Source organism: Passer domesticus, chromosome 6 (genome assembly GCF_036417665.1).
Source record: "Passer domesticus isolate bPasDom1 chromosome 6, bPasDom1.hap1, whole genome shotgun sequence".
NCBI lineage: Eukaryota > Metazoa > Chordata > Aves > Passeriformes > Passeridae > Passer > Passer domesticus.
Window position 1 is genome coordinate 73,480,367 of NC_087479.1, and position 22,681 is coordinate 73,503,047.

A 22,681-nucleotide genomic window follows, 5' to 3' on the forward strand; every position below is an offset into this window, starting at 1 on the left:
TAGCATCAGCAAATTTGCAGATGACACCAAGCTGGGTGTGACTGTGGATCTGCTGGAGGGGAGGAGGGCTCTGCACAGCGCCCTGGACAGGCTGGATCCAGGGCCCAAATCCAACAAGGTGAAGTTTAACAAGTCCAAGTGCCGGGTCCTGCACTTTGGCCACAACAACCCCTGCAGCACTACAGGCTGGGGACAGAATGGCTAGAGAGCAGCCAGGCAGAAAGGGACCTGCAGGGACTGAGGGACAGCAGGCTGGACATGAGGCAGCAGTGTGCCCAGGTGGCCAAGAAGGCCAGTGGCTCCTGGCCTGGATCAGGAATGGTGTGGCCAGCAGGAGCAAGGCAGTGATTCTACCCATGGTGCCAAGTCAGGAACTGAAATGGGGAGTGGAGCCAGAGAGGAAAGGGCAAACAGGGATGGGCTGTTTGCAGAGGAGGGGACAGGGATGGGTAATAGGAAGAAATTTGTACTGCTAGGAGTAAAGAAGAAAAAGTGAAGCAAAGGAAATCCTGAGGGCCGTTTGGGGGTGGCTGCCAGGCTGCCCTGCTCTGAGCAACAGAGCAGTGTGCAGTGGCACAGGAAACTCCCAGCTGATGGGAACAAAGTTTCTGGCTGACTGCAGAGGCCAGGACAAAGCTGAGTGGTTTCCCTGGTGTTCCCCAGCCCTTGCTGGCCCAGGGGCTGATGGCATTTGTGCTCCCTCAGGTTGATGTCCCCACAGCAGCAGCATGGGGGTGCTCCCGCCTGCTCTGTGCAATGCAAACAGGGGCTCCTGAGCCAGTGCTGCCGTGGCTGTGCCTGCAAGGATGCGGCACCTGTGTGAGCTGGGGGAGAGGCCAGAGCTGCAGAGGGGGGATGTTGTTGGCAGCTCCATGAGGATGCCCTGGGACGCTGCCCTGGGCTGTGCAGCGCCCTGGGGATGGATCAGCCCCTGCTCTGCTGCTCCTTCCCGTCTCCCCCAGGGCCCTTGCAGAGCCCCAGCCGTGCTGTTTGCCCCCAGCCTGCCCACGGCCAGCCTGGGGCTGCTCACCCTGGGGCTTTTCTGTGCTGAGCATTGGGCTGGCCGTGTTCTTGAGAGAGCCTGGGCAAGGAGCCTGGAGCCCCCAGGCCCTGGCCTGAGGCGTCAGCGCTGCCCCAGCAGTGCCCATGGCCTGTCCCTGCTGCAGCCCCGGCACTGCCACCCCCAGGACTGTGCCCGGCCCCGGGAGCACTCAGGCCCTGCAGCAACACCAGGGCCACCAGGGCAGCGGGGCAGGGCCATGGCAGCAGCACTGGCAACACCAAGTGCTGCTGCTGCTGCTGGGCACAGCTGCTGTGCCAGCACTGATCTGCCCCAGCTCTGCACACAGACATTGCTGCTGCAGCTCCAGAGAAGGCAACAAAAGGGCATCTCTGCAGAAAACTCTGCTGGGAGATCTTTTATTTCCTTTATAGCCACCAGGAATGCAGCCTGTCATTGACACAGTCTGTGTCAATGCCACAGGGGAGATGGAGAGAAACAAAATGTGAAATGGCACAGACAATGACTTTTATTTGTAGTCAATGTGAAAAATATAAAACAAAGGAAAAAATCCCAACAACTATACCAATAAGAAGTATCAAAGATGACTTTTATTACAAGTGATTTGCAGACACTGGCCAGCAGTTTAATGTTTGTGAAAGCATCCAGTCATCAGTCTCCACACTGCAGCCTTGAGCTCCTGGTTCCTCAGGCTGTAGATGAGGGGGTTCAGGGCTGGAGGCACCACCGAGTACAGAACTGACAGGGCCAGATCCAGGCATGGGGAGGACATGGAGGGGGACTTCAGGTGAGCAAACCTGACAGTGCTGAAGAACAGAGAGACCACAGCCAGGTGAGGGAGGCAGGTGGAAAAGGCTTTGTGCCATCCCTGCTCAGAGGGGATCCTCAGCACAGCCCTGAAGACCTGCACATAGGAAAAAACAATGAACACAAAACAGCCAAGTGCTAAACAGGCACTAATAGCAATGAGCCCAAGTTCCTTGAGGTTTGAGTGTGAACAGGAGAGTTTGAGGATCTGGGGGATTTCACAGAAGAACTGGCCCAGAACATTGCCATGGCACAGGGGCAGGGAAAATGTATTGGCTGTGTGCATGAGAGCAGTGAGAAAGGCACTGGCCCAGGCAGCTGCTGCCATGTGGGCACAAGCTCTGCTGCCCAGGAGGGTTCTGTAGTGCAGGGGTTTGCAGATGGACACGTAGCGGTCGTAGCACATGATGGTCAGGAGGAAATACTCTGCTGAGATGAAGAACAGAAATGAAAAGAGCTGTGCAGCACATCCTGTGTAGGAGATGTTCCTGGTGTCCCAGAGGGAATTGTGCATGGCTTTGGGGACAGTGGTGCAGATGGAGCCCAGGTCGCTGAGGGCCAGGTTGAGCAGGAAGAAGAACATGGGCGTGTGCAGGTGGTGGCCGCAGGCTACGGCGCTGATGATGAGGCCGTTGCCCAGGAGGGCAGCCAGGGAGATGCCCAGCAAGAGGCAGAAGTGCAGGAGCTGCAGCTGCCGCGTGTCTGCCAATGCCAGCAGCAGGAAGTGGCTGATGGAGCTGCTGTTGGACATTTTGGTGCCTTGGCATGGGGATCTGTATAAAAATTAATCATAGAATAGTTGCATTAGGAGAGGATTTTAAATATCCCAGCACGGGCTGGGGACACTTTCCCCCCACTGCCTGCCCAGGGCTCTGCTGCCTGGAGCTGTCCCTGCCAGCAGCTGGTCCCTGTGCCCAGGGCTGGGCCCTGCCAGTGCTGCCAGAGCCCAGCCCAGCCCTGGGGGCTCAGCTCTGCCCTGCAGACCCCTCCCAGCTCTGTCACTGCCCAGGGGCAGCTCTGGCTCTGCAGGCTCTGATGGCAACATCAGAGCAACCCTGAGCAGGCTGGAAAATCGACACTGATGCTGCCTTTAAAGTGAACTGTGGTGATTGCTGTCACTGCCTGGTTTGTTCAGATTTGAGAAAATTGTTTTTATTTTTCTTCACCTGAACTGAGATTAACATCTATATGGAATTTCCGATCCAGGCAACCAACAGCAGTAGATTGAAAAAGCCGGATTTTCCCTTTTATCCAGCCCCTGACTAGCTGTGTTAGCTGTATAATCCACTTGTAGATGTTCGGCAGTTAAATGTTATGCTGGGAGCAATCCTGACCAATGCAGCATCCTCACCACACAAGGAGAACACTTCAAAGCCTTACCAGCTGTCTCCTTGCCCCCAGATCTTGTCCCCCAGTGCTGGGAGCAGCTGCCAGGGCCGGCTGAGAGCTGTCCCTGGCAGGCAGCAGAGTCCCTGCCCCAGCACAGCGCCCTGGGCTGCAGGAGCCTGCTCTGCAGGACAGCCCTGGGCACCCCTGGCTGCTCTGCACAAGAGACAATCAGAGAATGTACTCACAGAGTCTGTAGGCATTGGGATGTTCCAGCTTTAGGAGATGGCTCCAGGAGCTGCAGCTGCATTGTCCTGCAGCCAGAGGTTCCTGTGCCAAGGGCTGGCAGTGATTCTGCCCCAGGCACTTCTCAGCTCCTTCCCAGCTCTGACTGATTGAAGCTCTCTGTGCCTCTGGGCTGTGCCCGGGCTGGCTGCAGGCAGTGCCCCAGCCCTGCTGGGCTGGCAGAAGAGCTGCTCATCAAGAGAAATGTGCTTTTGAAGCTCTTCTTGCTTACCAGGAGCTGCCTCTGTGGCAGGAGCCCAGCCCAGCTCAGCAGCACAGACACAGCACAAGGACTTTAATGACCTTAATTGCTTTGTGAGCCACTCAGGAGCAGGAGGTGGAGCTTCCTTGTTCCGGAGTGACCCATTATAAGAGACCTCTGGGGAGCGCGGCGACCCGGAGTGCGGTGAACAGGAGCAGGCAAACAGGGTCACAGCAGTTCGCGCAGGCAGGGCAAGCAGGCAGGGCTGCAGGTTCCAGCTAGTTTGGTGAAGTATTGTTTTATTGGTTGATTGATCTTGGGCTTTCTCCTAAGCAATGGTTTTAACCCGGTCAAAATCTGCGGTTGGTACAAGTGTATATGACCAAGTAGAGCCCTCCAAAAAGGATGTGTCCGTACAGACCCATTCCTGCCCGGAGTGTTTGAGCTTATCAGTGGCTTCAGGGGATGTTATGGAGAAGGCCTGCCTGAGGTGTGAACAAGTGAATGACCTCCTTTCGCTAGTGGCTGAGCTTAGGGAAGAAGTTGAAAGGTTAAGGAGTATCAGGGATAGTGAAAAGGAAATAGACTGGTGGAGTTCAGCCCTTACATCTTTAAGGGAGGCCCACCAGGAGTCAGAGGGCTCATGTGTCTTTCACTCTCAGGCAATAGAGGGGCACCTGGTAGATGAAGGAGAGTGGAAATGGGTCCCTGCTCGGGGTGGTAATAACAAAAAACCCCTCCTGCCCCCCATCCCCTAGCCAGGTGCCACTTCAGAATAGGTATGAGGCACTGGATCTAGACAGCCAGAGAGATGATTTAGAGGAAAATCATCTACCCAGTGAGCCTCCCAATTATGACTTGCCTAAAAAGAGGATTACCACCTCTAATGTCAAGAAAAAAAGAAGGGTAATCGTGATGGGTGATTCCCTTCTGAGGGGGACAGAGGGCCCCGTATGTCGACCTGACCCATCCCACAGGGAGGTCTGCTGCCTCCCTGGGGCCCAGGTACGAAACATCACTGAGAAACTTCCTAGGCTGATTCAGTCCTCTGATTATTACCCACTGCTGATACTCCAAGCTGGCAGTGATGAGATTGAAAAGAGGAGTGTCAAGGTGATTAAAAGGGAGTTTAGGGCACTGGGTCAAGTGGTTGATAGGACAGGTGCACAGGTAGTGTTCTGCTCAGTCCCTTTGGTGGCAGAGAAAAATAATGAAAGGAATAGGAAAACTCATATCATTAACAAATGGCTCAAGGGTTGGTGTTATCGGCAAAATTTTGGATTCTTTGATCATGGAGCAACCTTTATGGCACCTGCTCTATTGGAATCAGATGGGGTACATCTCTCTGTTAAGGGTAGGAGGTTTTTAGCTCATGAACTGGCAGACCTTATTGAGAGGGCTTTAAACTAGGTTTGAAGGGGGAAGGGGATGCAGCTGGGCTGTTTGGAAGCAGGCCCAGGGGTGGTAAGACTGTGTTAGGGGAGAAATCAGCAGCCCAGCTGAGATGCATGTATACCAATGCACGCAGCATGGGTAACAAACAAGAAGAGCCGGAGGCCATGGTGCATCAGCAGGACTATGATGTAGTTGTCATCACAGAAACGTGGTGGGATGACTCACATAGTTGGAGCACTGCACTGGATGGCTACAAGCTCTTCAGAAAAGACAGAAAAGGGAGAAGAGGTGGAGGGGTGGCCCTTTATATTAGGGAGGTTTTGGATGTCACAGGTATTGAGACTAATGATGATGAAGTTGAGTCCCTATGGGTAAAAATTAAGAGGAAGGCCAACAAGGCTGACATCCTACTGGGAGTCTGCTATCGTCCACCCAACCAGGATGAAGAGGTGGACAACTTATTCTATAAACAACTGAACAAAGTCTCAGGATCATCAGCCCTTGTTCTTGTAGGTGACTTCAACCTACCAGACATCTGCTGGGAACTCAATACAGCAAAAAACCAGCAATCTAGAAGGTTTTTAGAATGTGTGGAGGATAACTTTTGTCACAACTGGTGGGCAAACCCACCAGGGGAGGGGCTATGTTAGACCTATTGTTTACAAATAGAGATGGACTGGTAGGTGATGTGGAGGTTGTAGGCCGCTTGGGGCATAGTGATCATGAAACTATAGAATTCTCAATAATTGGTGAAATAAGGAGGAATATCAATAAGATCTCTACACTGGACTTCCGGAGGGCAGATTTTGGCCTATTTAAAAGACTTGTCCAGAGAATTCCTTGGGAAACAGCCTTTAAAAACAAAGGAGTCCAGGAGAGATGGGTGTGCTTCAAAGCAGAGATCTTGAGGGCACAAGAACAGACTGTCCCTGTGTGCCAAAAGATGAGTAGACGAGGCAAACGTCCAGTCTGGATGAGTAATGAGGTTTTGAAGGAACTTAGAAATAAGAAAAAGATGTATCATCTTTTTAAGGAGGGAGTGATTTCTGAGGAAGTATTTAAGGGTGCTGCCAGGGCATGTAGAAAAAAAATTAGGGAGGCCAAAGCTCAGTTTGAACTCAACTTGGCAACTTCTGTTAAAAATAATAAAAAAAGTTTTTACAAATATATTAATGGTAAAAGGAAGGGTATAACCAACCTCGGTTCCTTATTGGATGGAGCAGGCAAACTAGTTACTAAAGATGCGGAAAAGGCGGAAGTGCTTAATGTTTTCTTCACCTCAGTCTTTAGTGGTAAGACAGCTTATCCTCATGACAACTGTCCTCAAGGGTTGGTAGGTGGTGCCAGGGATCAGAATGGTCCTCTTATTATCCAAGAGGAGGCAGTCAGAGAACTGCTGGGACACTTGGATATTTAAAAATCAATGGGACCAGATGGGATTCACCCTAGGGTGATGAGGGAGCTGGCAGATGAGGTTGCCAAGCCGCTCTCCATCATTTACCAGGAGTCGTGGCTCACTGGTGAGGTTCCAGATGATTGGAAACTGGCCAATGTGACACCTGTTTACAAAAAAGGTGGTAAGGAGGATCCTGGCAATTACAGGCCAGTTAGCCTGACCTCAGTACCAGGTAAGATGGAACAGTTCACACTGAGTGCTATCACACAGCACTTACAGCATGGCCAGGGTATCAGAGCCAGTCATCAGGGGTTACGAAGGGTAGGCCATGTGTGACCAGCCCGGTCTCCTTCTGTGACCAGCTGACCCGCCTGGTGGACGCAGGAAAGGCTGTGCGTGTGGTCTATTTAGACTTCAGCAAGGCCTTTGATACTGTCTCCCACAGCACACTCCTGGAGAAGCTGGCAGCCCACGGCTTGGACAGGAGCACTCTTGGCTGGGTTAGGAACTGGCTGCATGGCCGGGCCAGAGAGTGATGGTGAACGGTGCTGCATCCAGCTGGCGGCCAGTCACCAGTGCTGTCCCTCAGGGCTCTGTGCTGGGACCAGTCCTATTTCATATTTTTATAGACGACATGGATGAGGGCATCGAGTCCTTCATTAGTAAATTTGCAGCTGACACTAAGCTGGGAGCTTGTGTTGATCTCCTGGAAGGAAGGAGGGCTCTGCAGAGAGACTTGGATCAGTTGGATGGATGGGCAGAGTCCAGCAGCATGAAGTTTAATAAGTCTAAGTGCCGAGTTCTACGTTTTGACCACAAAAATCCCCTACAATGTAACAAGCTGGGGACAGTGTGGCTGGACAGTGTTCAGGCAGAAAGGGACCTGGGGGTGCTGGTTGACAGCCGATTGGATATGAGCCAGCAATGTGCCTTGGTGGCCAAGAAGGCCAATGGCATCCCGGCCTGCAGTAGGAATTGTGTGGCCAGCAGGAGCAGGGAGGTCATTCTTGCCCTGTACTCGGCGCTGGTGAGGCCGCACCTTGAGTGCTGTGTCCAGTTCTGGGCCCCTCAGTTTAGGAAGGATGTTGAGATGCTTGAGCACGTCCAGAGGAGGGCAACAAGGCTGGTGAGGGGCTTGGAACACAAGCCCTATGAGGAATGTTTGAAGGAACTGGGGTTGTTTAGCCTGGAGAAACGGAGGCTTAGAGGTGACCTTATTGCTCTCTACAACTTCCTGAAGGGAGGTTGTAGACAGGTGGGGGTCGGTCTCTTCCACCGGGCAGCGACTGACAGAACAAGAGGACACAGTCTCAAGATACATCAGGGAAGGTATAGGTTGGATATTAGGAAAAAAATTTTCACCAAAAGAATAATAAAGTACTGGAATGTTCTTCCCAGGGAGGTGGTGGAATCAGTATCTTTGGATGTGTTTTAAAAATGGTGGAATATGGCATTTGGTACTATAGTCTAATTGAGGTGTTGGGGCATAGGTTGGACTTGATGATCCTAGACATGTCTTCCAACCTCATTATTCTGTGGTTCTCTGAAAACCTTGAAAATTATCAGCGGGCTCTGGAAAACTTTTTAAAAAAATCAGAAATGGATGTAGCTCTGTGAATTTTCAGGCACAGCTCTTTGGATCTGGAGGAAATATTTGCTTTGCATCAGCTAAGACATAGACAGACACACAGCAAATGGAGCACTGAACATCACAGACTGGGCTAGTGTTTTTCCCAGAAGAACTGACAGAAGATCACAATGAAACACTACAGTGCCCCTGAAAAATCCAATTGTCCAGGGAAACTCAGCAGCTGATGGTGTTGTGGTGCTACTGCCAATCCCTTCCATGAGCAAATCATTTCAGGACTGACTAACAGCCTCTGCCTTCTCACAGACACCAAGTGGTGCAGCAGTGCTCCAGGTGCTGCTGCCAACAGCCCCTGCAGGGAGGAGCACAGCCCCCAGTGCACGTGGGCTTTGGCTCCCTGTGGCACACAAGCCCCCCGGGGCACAGGTCTCTGGGGCAGGAGAGGGGCAGCAGCGCTGCCAGGGCTCAGGGGGTGGCAGCTCTGCTTGGGTGGGCACTCTGCCACACCTGCTGATGGCAGCGCTGCCCAGGCCCCAGGGCTCAGAGCAGCATTGGTGCCCTGGCCCACACGTTCCCTGTGCCTGTAACAGCCGCGGGTTTAGGATGGCCAGCAGCCGGGACGTGTCCCAAGGAGGCCGTGCCAGCTTCCGTGGAAGGCCCCGTGCCCTTGCCAGCGCGGCTGCCTCGGCAGCCCTGGGGGCTCCTTCTGCTGCCCTGAGCCCGCAGAGCAGGGCAGCGTTTGCTGATGGGCTGAGCCCTTCCTAAAGATCCTGTCGGGCTGCCTTAGACACTTGGGGCCAGGGATTCCTGCCAACCAGGGCTACTTTGGGTGGGCTGGGGGCGGCCCCAGGGCAGGTGTCAGTGTGTGCAAGGGCCCTTTGTGACACGCTGCAGCATGGTCACTGTGGCATGGAATGGAGGAGTGTGTCCTTTGTGACACGTGGTGACATAGGAGCTGGCAGTGACAAGAACACTCCACAGCGCTCAGAGCAGGCGACGGGACAGGACGGGGCAGAGCGGTGCTGTGAGGAGCCCCCGCACAGCGCACTCGTTCCTGCCTGACCCGGAGCTTTTCTGAGGTGTTGTTCCTGCAGCTGACCTCGAGGCCAGACTGTGGGACTTGCTGACCTGAGTCATTTACCAGGAATCTCCTGTCATTGTGGCAGGAGCCCCCAAGACTAGAGTGCAGGACTTGCTGTCCTGCAGCTATCCTGAGACCTCTCTGTCTCAGAAATCTTCAAGGCACAACTGAAATTGCTGACTTGGCAATATCCTGAGGCATCTCTCTAGAAGGTGCCTTCAAGGCTGGAAGGTGGAATGGCAGGCAGATTTTTCAGCCTGTTCAAATGCTTCCGGGGGAAAAATAAGAAAGGCCCTGGAGCTGCTGCAGGAGAGCAACTTGAAGAGCCAGAGCAGATCCAGACACTGCAGGAGGGTGAGTGGCAGAGCTGGGCCATAGGACTGGAGCCTGCAGCCAGCCTGGCCCCATTCCGTCCCATCCCATCCCGTCCCGTCCCGTCCCGTCCCGTCCCGTCCCGTCCCGTCCCGTCCCGTCCCGTCCCCATCCCCTGGGGCCATGCCCATGGACAGGACGGAAGAGGGCCCAGGCAGACACCCCGCAGTGGCCGTGCTCCATCCCCCTGGGGCATCCCGGGGCTGTCCCTGCCTGGGGAGCGCAGGGCTGGGCTGTGTTCTCCGGCCTCTCCCGCAGCCCCTCAGCTCTGGCTGTGCTCGCTCTTTGCCAGATGCAGCCGTGGAGAACACACAAGAGCAGCAATCCAGCCGTGGCCGCTTCCGCAGAACAGCGCAGGTACCTGCAGCTATGCCCACCTGGGCTGGGCCTGCTGTACCTGCTCAGCTGAGCACTACGCTTGGAGCATCCCTGGCTTCCCTGTCCTTTATTCTTTGGCAGATGTTCCGAAAATTCCCGCGCATTCGGCGTAGAGAGACCAACACCACAGCAGCTGAGGGCCCAGCTGAGCCTGACTCGGGGCTGACCCAGCTCCAGGCAGAGCCTGATGTCAGCCCAGACTTGGCTGGGCTCTCACAAGACTTGGACACCTCAGGGACTGAAACGTGGGCACAGGATCTTCCCACATCAGGGACTGAGGATGCAGTCATAACAAACACTGACAATGAAGAGACTGAGGCCTTGAAAAATACTGGAGCCATGCCCACTCCCCCTGAGATTTGTGCTTCCACTGTGGATTTTTTCCTGGAGAGTGCTGTTCCTTATCAGCAGCAGGTAAGCAGCCTGGGGCTAGGACTGGAGGCCTCCCAGGGCCGTGTGTCCCCTCAAGCCTCGGTCACTGGGCCCCCTCAGCCTTTGAGGCCAGTAGATTGTGACGGGAAGGGAGGCACTTCTTGGGGGGAACCTGGGGAAGTTGCTCCCATACACAGCGCTCCAGGTCTTCCCCATGCCTCCTCCAGGTACCAGCCATGGTGAAGAACATCCACCAGAGTCTCATGTCCCACGTCACTGTGGATGCCAGGCTGCACAGCGACATTGTGAGGCTGGCTGAGGAACACCCTGCAGACGTGGCGCTGACCCTCCTGCACTGTGCCCCAACGTGTGACAGGTACGGGGCCCACGTGCCTTGAGAGCTCAGGGCTCACCAGCCTTTAGGGCCCGTGGCCCATCACAGCCTGTCCAATGGGCTCTGCCAGACAGGCAGAGAGCTCCAGGACCCTCGGGCCCCTCTGTTTGCCCAGCCTGCTGCCAATGCTCCCTCCCTGCCCCTCAGGGCACCGGGGCTCAGTCACCTGTGCCCCCACAGCTGCACAGGGCATGGTACTGTGACTGAGATGCCTCTGACACAGAGCTCTGATCCTACAGAGCTGCTGCAATGATGTGGAGAGCCATAGGCACATCAGGACCAACAATGGAGAAGGTGCTGGCAACACTGCTCTGTGTGATGGAGGATTGGCCTGTGCACAGCACATGCACCTCCGATGGGGACAACAAGGACGTTTTTGCCCTGGCTGTGAGTTTCTGGAACTGGCCTTTGCTTGCCACCCGGTTGCCTCTCCAGCAGCTCTCCATCCTCTCCCTGCCTCAGTCGCTGGGATGAAACTTGGGCTAGGGGCAGACTCAGGGGACACCAGGCCCACTGCTCTCCCTGCATCTGCCCCTGGGCCCTGCCCCATGGACACCAGGGCACTGAGCGCTGTCTTGGGCTGCTTCTTCTGCAGGCAACTCTGGTGATCTGGGTCATTGTGCCTAAATGCCATGAGGCCATGATCCTTCATTCCTCCCGCCTGTTTGTGGCCCTGCTCTTCCATGTTGTCATCACCACACAGCAGCAGATGCCACCAGAGGAAGTTGAAAACTTCTGGAGAGCGTGCCAGGAGGAACACCACCTTCCCAGCAAGCCCAACAGGTCCCAGTCCTCCTGTCCTTCCCATGCCCTTGTGGCCAGTACCAGTGCTCCCAGTGTGACCTGGGCTTTGCTCTGCACACAGGTTTGCAGTGCAGGCCATGAAGGCTCTGCTCTGCCGACTGGAGTGTGACCAGGAGGTGATGGATATGGAGCGTAAGTGTGGCTGGGACACGCTGCTGTGTGCTCACACCCAGCACTATGCCGTGGGTCTGCTGGCCAGGTGAGACCCCCTTCTCCTCCACACTGCCCTCAGCATTTCTGCCCTGTGCCTGGGTGCCCCACACAGTCCCTGTGGTCATGGGCCAGAGGGCCTTGTCACCGAGGGACGGCCAAGGAGACTGGAAAAGGCTGGGAGAGGAGGGTGCCCCGAAGGGGCCACCTCCCACAGCGCTCACATCCTCTCCAGGGATGCTGGGCAAAGACCAGACCTCTGTGAGTCAGTCCTGGCAGAGGTTTGGTCCCCCCACCTCAGGCTCTTGGTGTCTTTTTTCCCCTTCCAGAGAGATGCGCCGTGTCTCCCTCTCCTTGTGTTCTGGGATTGCTCTCCGTCTGCTTGGGCTGCTCAGCAGGGAGGAGCCACGCTGGGATCTGCCCGGCCTAGCGTTCCTTGTGGAGGTGAGCCTGAAGGCCAGCGCTGCCTGGCTGAGCTGCCTCCCAGCTCTCTGCCCTCTCGTAGCCGCAGCTGCCTGGGACGGTGCCCGTGCCCTGTGCTGCTGCCTGGCCCAGCCCTGTGCGGTTCTGGGCTGCTGCTGGCCGGGTGCCCTGTCACTGCCCTGTGCCTTTCAGGTCCTCGAGTGCCTGGACTTGAGGGAATGTGCTGACAGCATCCTGGAGATCATGTCAAGGCACCTGAGGAATGAGTGCAGGGAGAGGCGTCGCCTGGCACTCAGAGGCCTCGTGGTGCTCAGCAAGGATCCCTCGATGGTGAGAAGGGGCAGCGGCTGAAGCTGCGCTGGGGAAAGCAGCCCCATGGGCTGGCAGGGCTTCAGCAGCTGAGGCTGCTGCTCCCAGCTCTCCTGCCTCACCTGCCCCACTGCTTTGGGGCAGGCCTTTGGCCTGTGGGCCCTGCAGCAGCAGGGTGGGGTCGCAGTGCCTGGGCGCTGTTGGCGGTGCAGCCGTCCATGGCTTCCCAGCACAGCCTTGTGTTCCACACAGGCCAGGAGAATGGGCACTCTGTCTCCAAGCCTTCTGGAGCTGCTGGGTGATGCAGACGGAGAGCTGGTCGGCATGACGCTCTCTGTGTTCACTAATTTGCTCAAGAGCAGAGACATGCTGGTATCCAGCACCACTGCCCCGAAGCTGGCTGAGGCTCTCCTGCTGCTCTTCGACCACGTAAGGCTTTGTATCCCCAGCCTCGGGCACTGGGTGCTGCCCAGAAACTTTGTGCACTGTGGTTTTTTGTACTCTTCAGGTGGGCCTGGAGTAGATGGCGCTGAGGTTTTTTCTTTCATTCAGGACAACAGCCATGTGCAGCTGCTCTCCCTTGACCTCTTCTTCAAGGTGATGGATTTGGTAGCAGAGGAGGGAAAAAAGCCCCTGAAGTCAGTGGTGTGCCAGAGCCTTCCTGCACTCTTCTTCCACTGCCATGATGAGAATCAGCGTGTGGCAGAGGTCAGGACTCGTGGGCTGCTAGTGTCCCCGTGGCAGGGGGCTGGGCTGCCAGCTGCCCTGGTCACATCCCGAGCTGCAGCCTCCTCCAGGCTGTGGCACAGGGATGTGAGTCCTGTGTCCTGGGCTGTGGGGCTATCTCTGGGTCTCTGCTGCTCTCCAGGCCTCTCAGGAAACGCTGCATTGTGCGGCCGGGTTCCTGCAGAGGAGGGATCTCAAAGAGCTGGTGGAGGCAGAGAAGCTGTTGGCCTTTGCCGAGGTCTTGGTAAGAACAGCTTTAAGAACCGGCGGGGCTGCGGGGCGGCCCCGCGGCTCCCCGGGCAGCAGCCGGCCCTCTGCCCCCTGCGGAGCCCGGCGCCAGCGGCTGCTGGCCGCGCCTCAGGGCTGTGCGGGCAGGGGAGGCCGGGGCTGGGCGCAGGGAGTGCCCGCCACAGGGGCTGAGCCCGCGCCGAGCCTTCCCTGCTGCCGCTCTCTGCAGCTGGCAGAGGACACGAGCCGAGCGGCCGAGCAGCTGCGCCGGGCCCTGCGCTACCTGGAGAGCCCACAGGAGTCCCTGCGAGAGGCGGCCATCAGGTTCATGGGTGAGCCCCGAGGCCGGGCTCCCTCCCCGGCCCGCCGCAGCTCGGCCCCAGCCCCGCCCGCTGCCCCTGCAGCGCCATCCGGGCCCGGCGCCGTGGAGCCCCGCCTGGCCCGGGCGCTGCTGCCGCCCTCTGGCAGCCGTGCCCTTGGGCGGCAGCGTGCGGCAAGGGCCCGGGCTGAGCCCTGCCGGGCCAGCAGGGCGTGTGGCCGCAGCGCTGGCAGCGCCGCTGGCAGGGAGCTGTGCCGCTGCCGCCGTGACAGGCTCTGTGTTCACAGGGATGGCCAGGCGGCACCTGAGGGGGCAGCCAAGAGAGCTCCTGATGATCTGCAGTGGTGAGTGAGGGCAGCGGGCTGACACCAGGGACTGGCAGGGAGAGTTACAAGCCCTGCCCCGGCTGTGCAGGGCTCTGCTCCTGTGGCTGAACGCACAGAGGTTTCAGGGCCATGTGGGGCATTCCTGGCCTGCCGCTTTGGGCTGATCCCCTTGGTCCCTGCTCCCTCCTGGCCATGGCAAGAGCCGGCTGGGATGGCCCTGGCAGGGGGCTCTCCTCGTCTCTGTGCAGATCCGGGACCTGACCGTGGCTCTGTTCCTCTCTCATGCAGCCCTTGAACACCTGACCGAGGATATGAGCAGTGCCGTGTCAGAGGTGGCACTTCAAACACTGCATGTCCTCCGGGCAATTCAGCGTGGGCACTATTCCATCTTCCAGAGGCTGCAAGATCAGCTGCACAGGGCATGGAAGAGTCGGCCTCGTCTGTCAGGGCTCGGCTGGCTGCATTGCCGGAGCTCTGAGGAGAACTGATGGGCAAGGCACACTTGGTGGGGGCAACCCTAGCCAGTGGGAATTTTCCTTTATCTTTTAAGATTTTTCTTTTTTTTTTTTTCCTCTTTTGAATTTCTGTAAATATAGAATGTGTTATAATACACAGACTCCCAGGAGCTTTTCTTTGCTGCCCAGGATCTGCAGGGCAAGAGAGAGGAAACGGTGAAAAAGATGCTTGTGCTCAGCAGCAGAGCAAGCTGAGGGGTCCCTGAAGGGGGAAAATGGTGCTTGCACTCAGCCAGCTGCCCAGGCGTGCAGTGCTGCAGGGACAATGGCCAGAAGCCCTTTGGCCTGTGGTGGTTCTGCTGAAGCCTTTGTGCTGCCGACAGAGCGGGTGGGCAGGGCCGGAGCTGCGGGGATCCCTGCTGGAGCGGTGCCTGGAGATGGCCACAAGGCCTGTGGCAGGCAGGAAGCGCCATCCGTGTCCTCCTGGCCGTGTGCTGCTGGCTGCATTGCTGAGGGCTCCCAGGTGCCTCTGGCTGGGGCTCCTCTGGAGCTCCTGTGGGGCTGCGGCGCTGCTGCCGGGCAGCTTGGCCGGGCTGGGGGAGAGCCTGAGGGGCTGGGGCACTGGGAAGCCCTGAGCAATTGGGTGTCAGAGGCCATGAGCAGCCCCCTGGCATCCGCCTTGTTCCTGACAGAGTTGACTTATAAGACAGGTCCTGGGCACTCTGTGACTCCATGTATCAGTGTTGTTGGAACCCGAAATGTAGGGAATTCTCAGACCTTTGGTCTTGTAAGCAAAGCTTAAAATTTAAGACAGGATTTGATCTGAGACCTCGGAAAAGGTTTCCAAATTTAGTAGCTGGAAGCGAGAATGTGGATTTAGAGTTCATAGCAGTGACACATGAAGCTAAGTGGAGGAAAGTTTAAAGTTTTAGACTTTAAGATGTAGAAAAAATAAAAGTAGTTACAAAAGTAAACAAGAAGTGGAGAATGCAGTGCTGTAGGTTTGTTTGCCATAACATGATTGGCTAAGGAAGCTTACAGTGTAGCATGAGTCCCTAAAGCGAAATGTTGAAGGATTGGGTCCAAAACAAAATATCCTTGTTGGCAGTGTTTTATTGGCCAATAAATCCTTAAAAGGTCTTGTAATTAGAAGTCTTGTGATCTTGTGAGCCATGCGGTGGAGATGTGAGCCAAACTCACCCTTCCTGTCTGTGTCAAAAATAAAAAAAAGAAATGGCATCATCTAAAAAACTCAGAGATCCGGTCTCTAACTCGTTCCAAACTTCTTCAAATCCCCCTAAGTGTGATGTAGCTACAAATAGATGACAAGGACTCTTGATGCTGGCTGTTTGACTCCAAACCAGCTGCTTAAGAAACTGTCACATAACCCTGTGTAATTATGTGGCAGAAATGTGTCATTTTAAGAAACTTTCCCAACTGACTTGAATAGAGGTTTGTTTGTAGGGTATTTTAAGGGAAGCCCTCGCAGCAGAGGTCTGGCCTTTGGCCGAGCTGTGTCCCCTGCTGGTTGTGAAGTGTGCCATCACCTCCAGGTGTTTCTGGGCTAAAAATATAATCAAGTCACTTGGACTTGCACTTTTTGGCCTATGAAAGGTGGACTGACTTTTGGGGCAAATTTGGAGACCTCATCTATGGGTGGATGGACCACCTAGGATTTTCCCAATTGCTGGGAATGGTTCTCCAGGTCCTTGGTGCAAAACAGGGCCCCCCAGGAACTGAGGATCTACAAGATGATAAACAATTCAGGCAATTGTGATGCATCTTTCTAAATCACTCTCCTTTCTCTCTTACAGTACTGATTGAGGTGCACTGCCTTGCTTGTTTTTGCTTCTCACTAAAACCAAGCACACATTTTTATTGAATGTATCATCTTTCACTGTGGTTCCTTAATATTCACAGTAAAATAAGAACATGATTTCCAGTGAGGTGTCCTTTAAATGGCCTCTGTCAATTGGCAGAACAACAGGAGGCTCCTGAGGGGCTGGAGCACTGGGAAGCCCTGAGGAATTGGGTGTCGGAGGCCACAAGCAGCCCCCAGGCAGCCGCCTTGTTCCTGGCACCCAGCTGCTCTGGCGCTTCCCCACAGCGTCTGCCAGGCCTGCGGCAGAAGCCCTCGAGGCCAGGCCTCATCAGGAGGCTGGGGACAGCCCTGAGGTGCCCAGGCTGGGCTGGCTGGGGACAGGGAGGGCAAAGCTCCCCTGCTGGGGCAAGGGACGAGGTGCTGGGAAGTCAGATAACCTGAGATTTTACCCCCCAAGTGTTCTTTCTTTCTTTCCCCTAACATTTATCTCAGGTTTGGTCCCATAATGATCTCTATGTGCCCTCTAGAAATTACTCAGACTTTTCCTCAAAAGTAATTTTGTCCCCTAGAGATCACCTCATTCCCAGCCTCGCTGGGAATTTTTTTCCAGCAATAGGATGATATCTTTTGGATGCTCGGAGCACCTTAAGCGCTCAGACAATTTTCTAGTTTGTGGGAAAGCCCCTAAGAACCCTTTTGTGTTATATGAAAGACTGTGAATGTGTGGAACTGCATTTCCATTGTCACCTGGAGGGGCTTGGCAGGTGAAGGACAAGGAAGAAGTAGATGGTGAGAAAGGCCAGAGTGACTCTGACACGAATGAGATTTACAACCTGACAGGAACCAAGCACAGTAGCTCTACCTGCATTTCCACTTTCCGATGACAGGAGTGGCAGGGAAAGCAAAGTGACTGATGCCCTATGCTCCTTGTAACCCTCTGATCCCTTGTTTGTTGTGTAGGGGGCGTAGAGATTGTAGTCCTTGTAGTGGCCCAAACAATTGGCCCATAGAAGAGAGCAATAGCGTACTTCTCAAAACAACTGGATGAAGTGAGTAGGGGACAGCCTGACTGTGAGCAGTTGCTGCTCTTGTTTCAAACATCCAAGAAGCCTGAGAATTCACTCTAGGCCAACAAATAATTGTATTTATCTCACATTCAGTAGCAGCACTTCTTGAGCAAAAGGGTGGGCGAGCGTTGGCTTTCACCCTCCAGATTGCTTAAACATCAGGCAGTTTTGGTGGAACAATGTGGTATTACCAAACTAATCTCTTCTCTAGTTAATCCAGCAGCATTCCTGGCCACTCACCAGACAGACAAGGAACCTTTGTAGCATGACTATATCAAAACCATGAAGTCCACTTTATTCCAGCTGCCCAGATCTTAAAGAAAGCCCAAATCCAGGAGCAGAATCTCAGTACAAAGATGGGAGTGGCTTTGTAAGAGCAGATCAGTGAAAATGGGGATATACAATTAGCATGGAGCAATAGGGGATAGAAGCCCTAGACAAGTCAGCTCAGAAGGCAGAGAAAATCACTTTAAGCTGTACCTTCTGACCAGCCTTAGGAAAAAGGATCAATATATGAACAGATTCCAAGTATGCCTTCAGAGTAATCGGTGCCATGAAGCAGTTTGGAAAGAAAAGGATTATTGACAGCTCAAGGAAAGCAAATTAAGCATCAAGAAGAAATCTTAAAATTGCTGGAGGCAGTACTAGTACCTCAAGAGGTTGCAGATATGCACTGCAAAGGACATCAGAAAGAAGAAACAGACCCCAAAAGGGGTAACAAGTTGCAAAAAGAGCAGCAGAAGAAAGCCATGCTGAGGTTCAGGCACTAATTCCCAAAGGTAAGGAACAATATGACAATGATGTATGTCGTATAATAAGAAAGATCTAGAATTAGCAAGGAATTTACGAGCAGAACAGAAACATATTGTTTTTGCAACTCCTCAGGGATAGACAGTTATACCTGAAAAAGCATTGTGAAAATTAATTAAGGATGAACATAATTGTATACAGTGGGAAGGGGATGCCTTACATAATTATTTGATAAGGACAAGAGTAAGATGCAACCTGTACTCTAGTGGAAAGCTGGTAACCCAAGGGTGTGAAATAATGTCTTAGAACCAATCCACAAACTAGGACTAGAGTTGAGCTTGGCACAGTAGACAAAGGAGAAGATCCTAGACAGCACTGGCAAGTTGACGTTTCTGAATTGCCAAGAAAAGGGGGCTATAAATACCTTTTACATTTCACTGATACCTTCTCAGCGTGACCTAAGGCATTCCCAACCCAAAGAAATAAAGCCAAAGGAGTTGTCAAGATTTTGATGAACAACATAATGCCCTGGTTCAGAGTGCCTTTAGACATCTCCTCTGATCGAGGGCCACGTTTCCTAGCAAATATTGCACAGCAACTTTGCAATAAGCTCCAAATCAACGGGCACCTACACATGCTGTATTGGCCCCAGGCCAGCAGCCAAGTGGAAAAGAGGAATTATCTGCTAAAACAACAAATAGTCAAAATTGGACAAGGGGCCAACATACCTTGACCCAGGCCCTACCTTTGGCTTTATTATGGATTCCAGGAGACCAAGAACAAAAGAAAATCTGAATCCCTTTGAAATACTGTACAGAAGACCATATAAGCATTACTATCAAGGGGAAGATACTGTACAAGTTGGGGAGGGGTATCTGCAGAACCATGCTGTGCAACTGACACAACAGCTGCAGCAAATAAATCAACACATTTTGAGCAGAGGAGCAAGAGGATGCTCCTCTCCACAAATCCAGCCTGGGGACCAGGTATACATCAAATCCCCTGGGGGAAAGCCTCTTATCCCAAAATGGAAAGGACTCTAATTAGTACTTTTAATCACTTATACAGCCTTTAAAGCTTGAAGCGTTAACCTCTTGGCTACACTATTCCAGAATTAAAAGACTTCTGCAAAAGGCAAGTGGAGTCCACAGCTGGACCTCAGAAAGAACAGAAGAAAGCAAGATGCGCTTCACACCATCATTGTCTTCCCGATATTTCTGATCAGAATCCAAGCCACAGTAGGTGACTGTCACTACCATCATGATCTCCTTGGCCTGCGAGATCCTGCTAGATGGAACACTCAAAAATATTCAGGACCTAATTGGCTAAAAGGGATTAATAAGGTAAAAACACTTTACACCATTTTAAGGATTAATGACCAAGCAGTTGAAGATTGATGAAAACCTGACTCCATGCTGGCCTTTCTTGTCCCACCTGAAAGCAGGACCTCTATGGCGTGTAAATTTGAAACTCACAAAACCTCTTTTAGATGAGATTACTACAGTGACCATGCACATCCGTGACCTTTCTAACAAGCAGCGTGTGAATCCATTTTCATGTGGTTCCTATCAGGATTTTTGTGCTATGCAAATTAAAATGGGAGACTATAACCTAGCACAAGATAGTTCCCTTCTTCTGCAGTGCACAGGTGGGGTGGGAGGACCATCATCACACAGAGATACAGGAATTGAGCCTGCCAGGAATGCAACCCAACAAATATTGTTTCCAGCAGGCAGCTCTTGTGCCACTAGAATAATAAATCGTCCTGCTGGTATGCTTAGTACATGGAACAGGTCTCACAGAGCATCTGCTTTTGAGAACTGAATTTCATTCTTGGCTTATTCCAGGCCATCAGAAATAGTCACCAATCAAGTTGGAGGGGAAGCCGGGAGCACAATCATCCTGTTAGGGTATATCATGCCCAATGTCATGACTGTGTGATGGCAACCCAGATATGCATGGAATCCTGACAGCACAACTACATCCTCTTGTGGGCTGAGGTACTCAGAATACTCAGCCATTTGTACTGGGAAATTTAGTAAAGTAAGTGTCCTTTGTAATACTACCAGGGGCCAGTGTAAGGTTTCTGAAGGTTTCTGAAACGCTTGCCTAAAGGCAGGCAATGTATCTGAAGAAACCAGTTACCATGCCTTGGGTACTCGACAAGGAGCAAAACAGAATGGGTCACACAATAGGCATTTAAAATTAAAACAAACAACTTTACATGAGCAAACAATGGCATAGCACGGGACCCATATGTGAAATAATAAAGTCTTTCACTCTGTGGTAAGAAAAGTAAATGAACAATCGTTGCTTCTAAATCCACAGTTCTCTCTGAAAACCTGGAGGTAAAAATACAGGCTAATAGATCCAAAATTAAACAGCAATACTACCCGTTCATACAGCAAAGCCTAAAAGGCTGGGAGTCATGGATACATTCCCAGACACCAAATCATAGGTCTAAAAAAGGCTTAAGGGGACGGTTTGGGTCTGAACTGGGAATATGAAATTCTATTGATCAAGAAGTCTTAGCCAATAAATGAAGCACTGTGAATTCTTATATTGGACAGACACAAACTCCTCTCAGATCAGCCCTGCTAACACTTGCCCAGACCTACAGCCTGGCAGCTAACCTATTAACCACCCTGGCCAACAATACACAGCAGGATTGTTTCCAGCAGTTGTTGGCTTTATGGAAAAACTACAGGGCAACATTTCTTTAGCATTTCAATGTAGACAAGCTCAGCTGTGGCTATGGTCTGTAATCTCAGGAAAACTTAGAAAAAGGAGAGCTGGGGAAATTGCCAAGAGAATTAACTAAATCATGCCTAAAAATGAAACCACAAAGGAATTTGAAAAAGACTTCCACACTTGGTGGCAATTGGTCAGTTTCACACAGAATGAACAGAACCCTGCAGTCTTTTACATTAACTATTAAGAATGCAACAAAATACTGTGTAATTCCAATTTTGGCCCTTTGAGCTATAAGAACTCATGTAACTGTCACACCCATTCAGGATAATGTGTGGGCCATTTTCAACAAGAAAACTGGAAACTGGCAAACTCTTAGTATCAAACCATGTGTGCCAAGGGATGCACTGAATTTTGTGTGCAAAAATGCAGGGCTTGACAGAGAGGATCAGTGTCTGCACACTGAGGGCAGCCCTTGTATTTGTGAAATGAGCCCAGTAACCCATGCACAGTCACAGGTATGTTATGTGGGAAGGGGATGTGCCTGGGTGAGATCTGCTTGCACAACTATTACAACAGATTCATTAAATGAAACTGCTAATGATAACGTCTCTATTTGTAATTCACAACCAAAAGTAGATGTTAATTGAGCTGCACCACACAATAACTTCTCTTGAGCTTATGCCGAATGCGTACGATGTGTATCACAAAGCACCCAAATTCCAAACTGGAAGGATCATTGATGTTCTAAAAGAAATGCTGCACCAGCCTAATATAGAATGGCTAGTGGCAGAAGTCAAAAATGCATCTCACAGAGCCTTATGGACACTCAAATTGCTATCAAAGAAATTATCTAAATCATCACCAAAATAGAGAAAGACAGAGAACATCATGAGTCAGATGTCTTCTTGTGATGGTCAAATCTGGAATCACCAACAGCTCCTCAGATTTTTAGCTTCCTCAGCAAACCAGTTCTAATTAAAAAAAAAAAAAAAAAAAAAAATAACCCTCCTCTTAACCATCATGAACCTATGAATGTGGTAGAAAATTAAAAGAGCAGCATAACAGTACATGTCCTGTGGACTGTGGAGGGAATCTTGCAAAAGAATTTGCATCAGGATAAAGAGAAGGGGAGGATGAAACAAGGCCTTTGTTTGACATAAGCACATGCAATTCACATAAGCAAACAAGTACTTAGCACAGACACAGGGAAGTACTTAGCACCAGTTAGCATAAGAAAAACCTGGGGGCCTAACTTGACAGGAGAGGGACTTGAAAAAAGCTTTAGACACATTCCACACATTCTAGCAGAAGAAAGAAGGGCAAGTAGGGAATGAGCCCTGTGCAGGGAAGCCATGAGGAAGAAGTGCTGCTTTAGGGTATGGAGACCGCTCTGGCCAGCGCCTGGACATCAGCTTCAAGTACAGGAATCTGACAGAATGTATTTCTAACCCGCTGCCTATGCAATCACCTCAGCAGGGTAAAGATGGATGGGATTTTTGATACAATTCCTACATCAACCCACTGAAATTTATACATGGCAGAGAAGCATTTTGGTGGGTGCAGACCCCTGCCCTCCCGTCAGCTCAATAAAAGGGCTTTTGGTGGACAATGCATTTGTCTGCAGATTTCTTTGAATTAGGGAGACCCCTCGGGACTGCTGTATCCTGAGGGAGCACCATGGGCCCTGACCTGTGCCTCAGCTTCCTGGACCGCTCTTGGCCAGCATCCTGACGTGGATGCAGGACAGCTGCCAGGCACTGCTGGGACCCAGCAGGACAGGACTGGCTGTCTCGTGCCCACGTAGAAGCCCTCACACAGCCAGGGCCACCCCGAAACCAGACAAAGGCTCACGTGTCAGCAGAGAGGAGCAAGGAGCACTGGGCTCCTCTCAGGGGATCTCAGCATGGTGCTGCAGTGGGAGAGGCAGGCAGGCCACCCACTTTCAGGGCATCCCCTGCATCAACAGGGCGTGCATTTTGTCCTTTTCATCC

General features: G+C 52.5%; 2 protein-coding genes and 1 long non-coding RNA gene across 3 annotated transcripts; 1 reads left to right on the plus strand and 2 right to left on the minus strand.

The window, feature by feature from the left end:
* Positions 1-1,585: 1,585 nt before the first annotated feature.
* On the minus strand, positions 1,586-2,579 carry LOC135302294 (olfactory receptor 14J1-like). Its single transcript, XM_064422678.1, has one exon. It carries the CDS (start codon positions 2,577-2,579, stop codon positions 1,647-1,649), a length of 933 nt encoding a protein of 310 aa, XP_064278748.1. The 3' UTR covers positions 1,586-1,646.
* Positions 2,580-6,143: 3,564 nt separating this feature from the next.
* LOC135304034 (uncharacterized) lies at positions 6,144-6,944 on the minus strand. Its single transcript, XR_010365470.1, has 2 exons — positions 6,710-6,944; positions 6,144-6,595 (listed from the first exon to the last, which is right to left on the minus strand). It is a non-coding gene; the product is annotated as an uncharacterized LOC135304034 (long non-coding RNA).
* A 1,861-nt stretch (positions 6,945-8,805) lies between these two features.
* On the plus strand, positions 8,806-11,624 carry LOC135301980 (uncharacterized). The gene is made up of 7 exons (XM_064422560.1): positions 8,806-9,455; positions 9,766-9,830; positions 9,933-10,265; positions 10,451-10,599; positions 10,857-11,004; positions 11,213-11,400; positions 11,483-11,624. Exons 1-7 carry the CDS (start codon positions 9,338-9,340, stop codon positions 11,622-11,624), a joined length of 1,143 nt encoding a protein of 380 aa, XP_064278630.1. The 5' UTR covers positions 8,806-9,337.
* The last annotated feature ends 11,057 nt before the right edge of the window (positions 11,625-22,681 follow it).

What these genes read in the sequence shown, in the direction of transcription:
- LOC135302294 (XM_064422678.1), bottom strand. Translation starts at nt 2,579, where the DNA reads ATGTCCAACAGCAGCTCCATCAGCCACTTCCTGCTGCTGGCATTGGCA.
- LOC135301980 (XM_064422560.1), top strand. Translation starts at nt 9,338, where the DNA reads ATGGCAGGCAGATTTTTCAGCCTGTTCAAATGCTTCCGGGGGAAAAAT. An exon ending in GATCCAGACACTGCAGGAGG is followed by an intron (nt 9,456 to 9,765) that starts GTGAGTGGCAGA and finishes GCTCTTTGCCAG; the next exon opens with ATGCAGCCGTGGAGAACACA. An exon ending in TGTGCCCCAACGTGTGACAG is followed by an intron (nt 10,600 to 10,856) that starts GTACGGGGCCCA and finishes CTGATCCTACAG; the next exon opens with AGCTGCTGCAATGATGTGGA.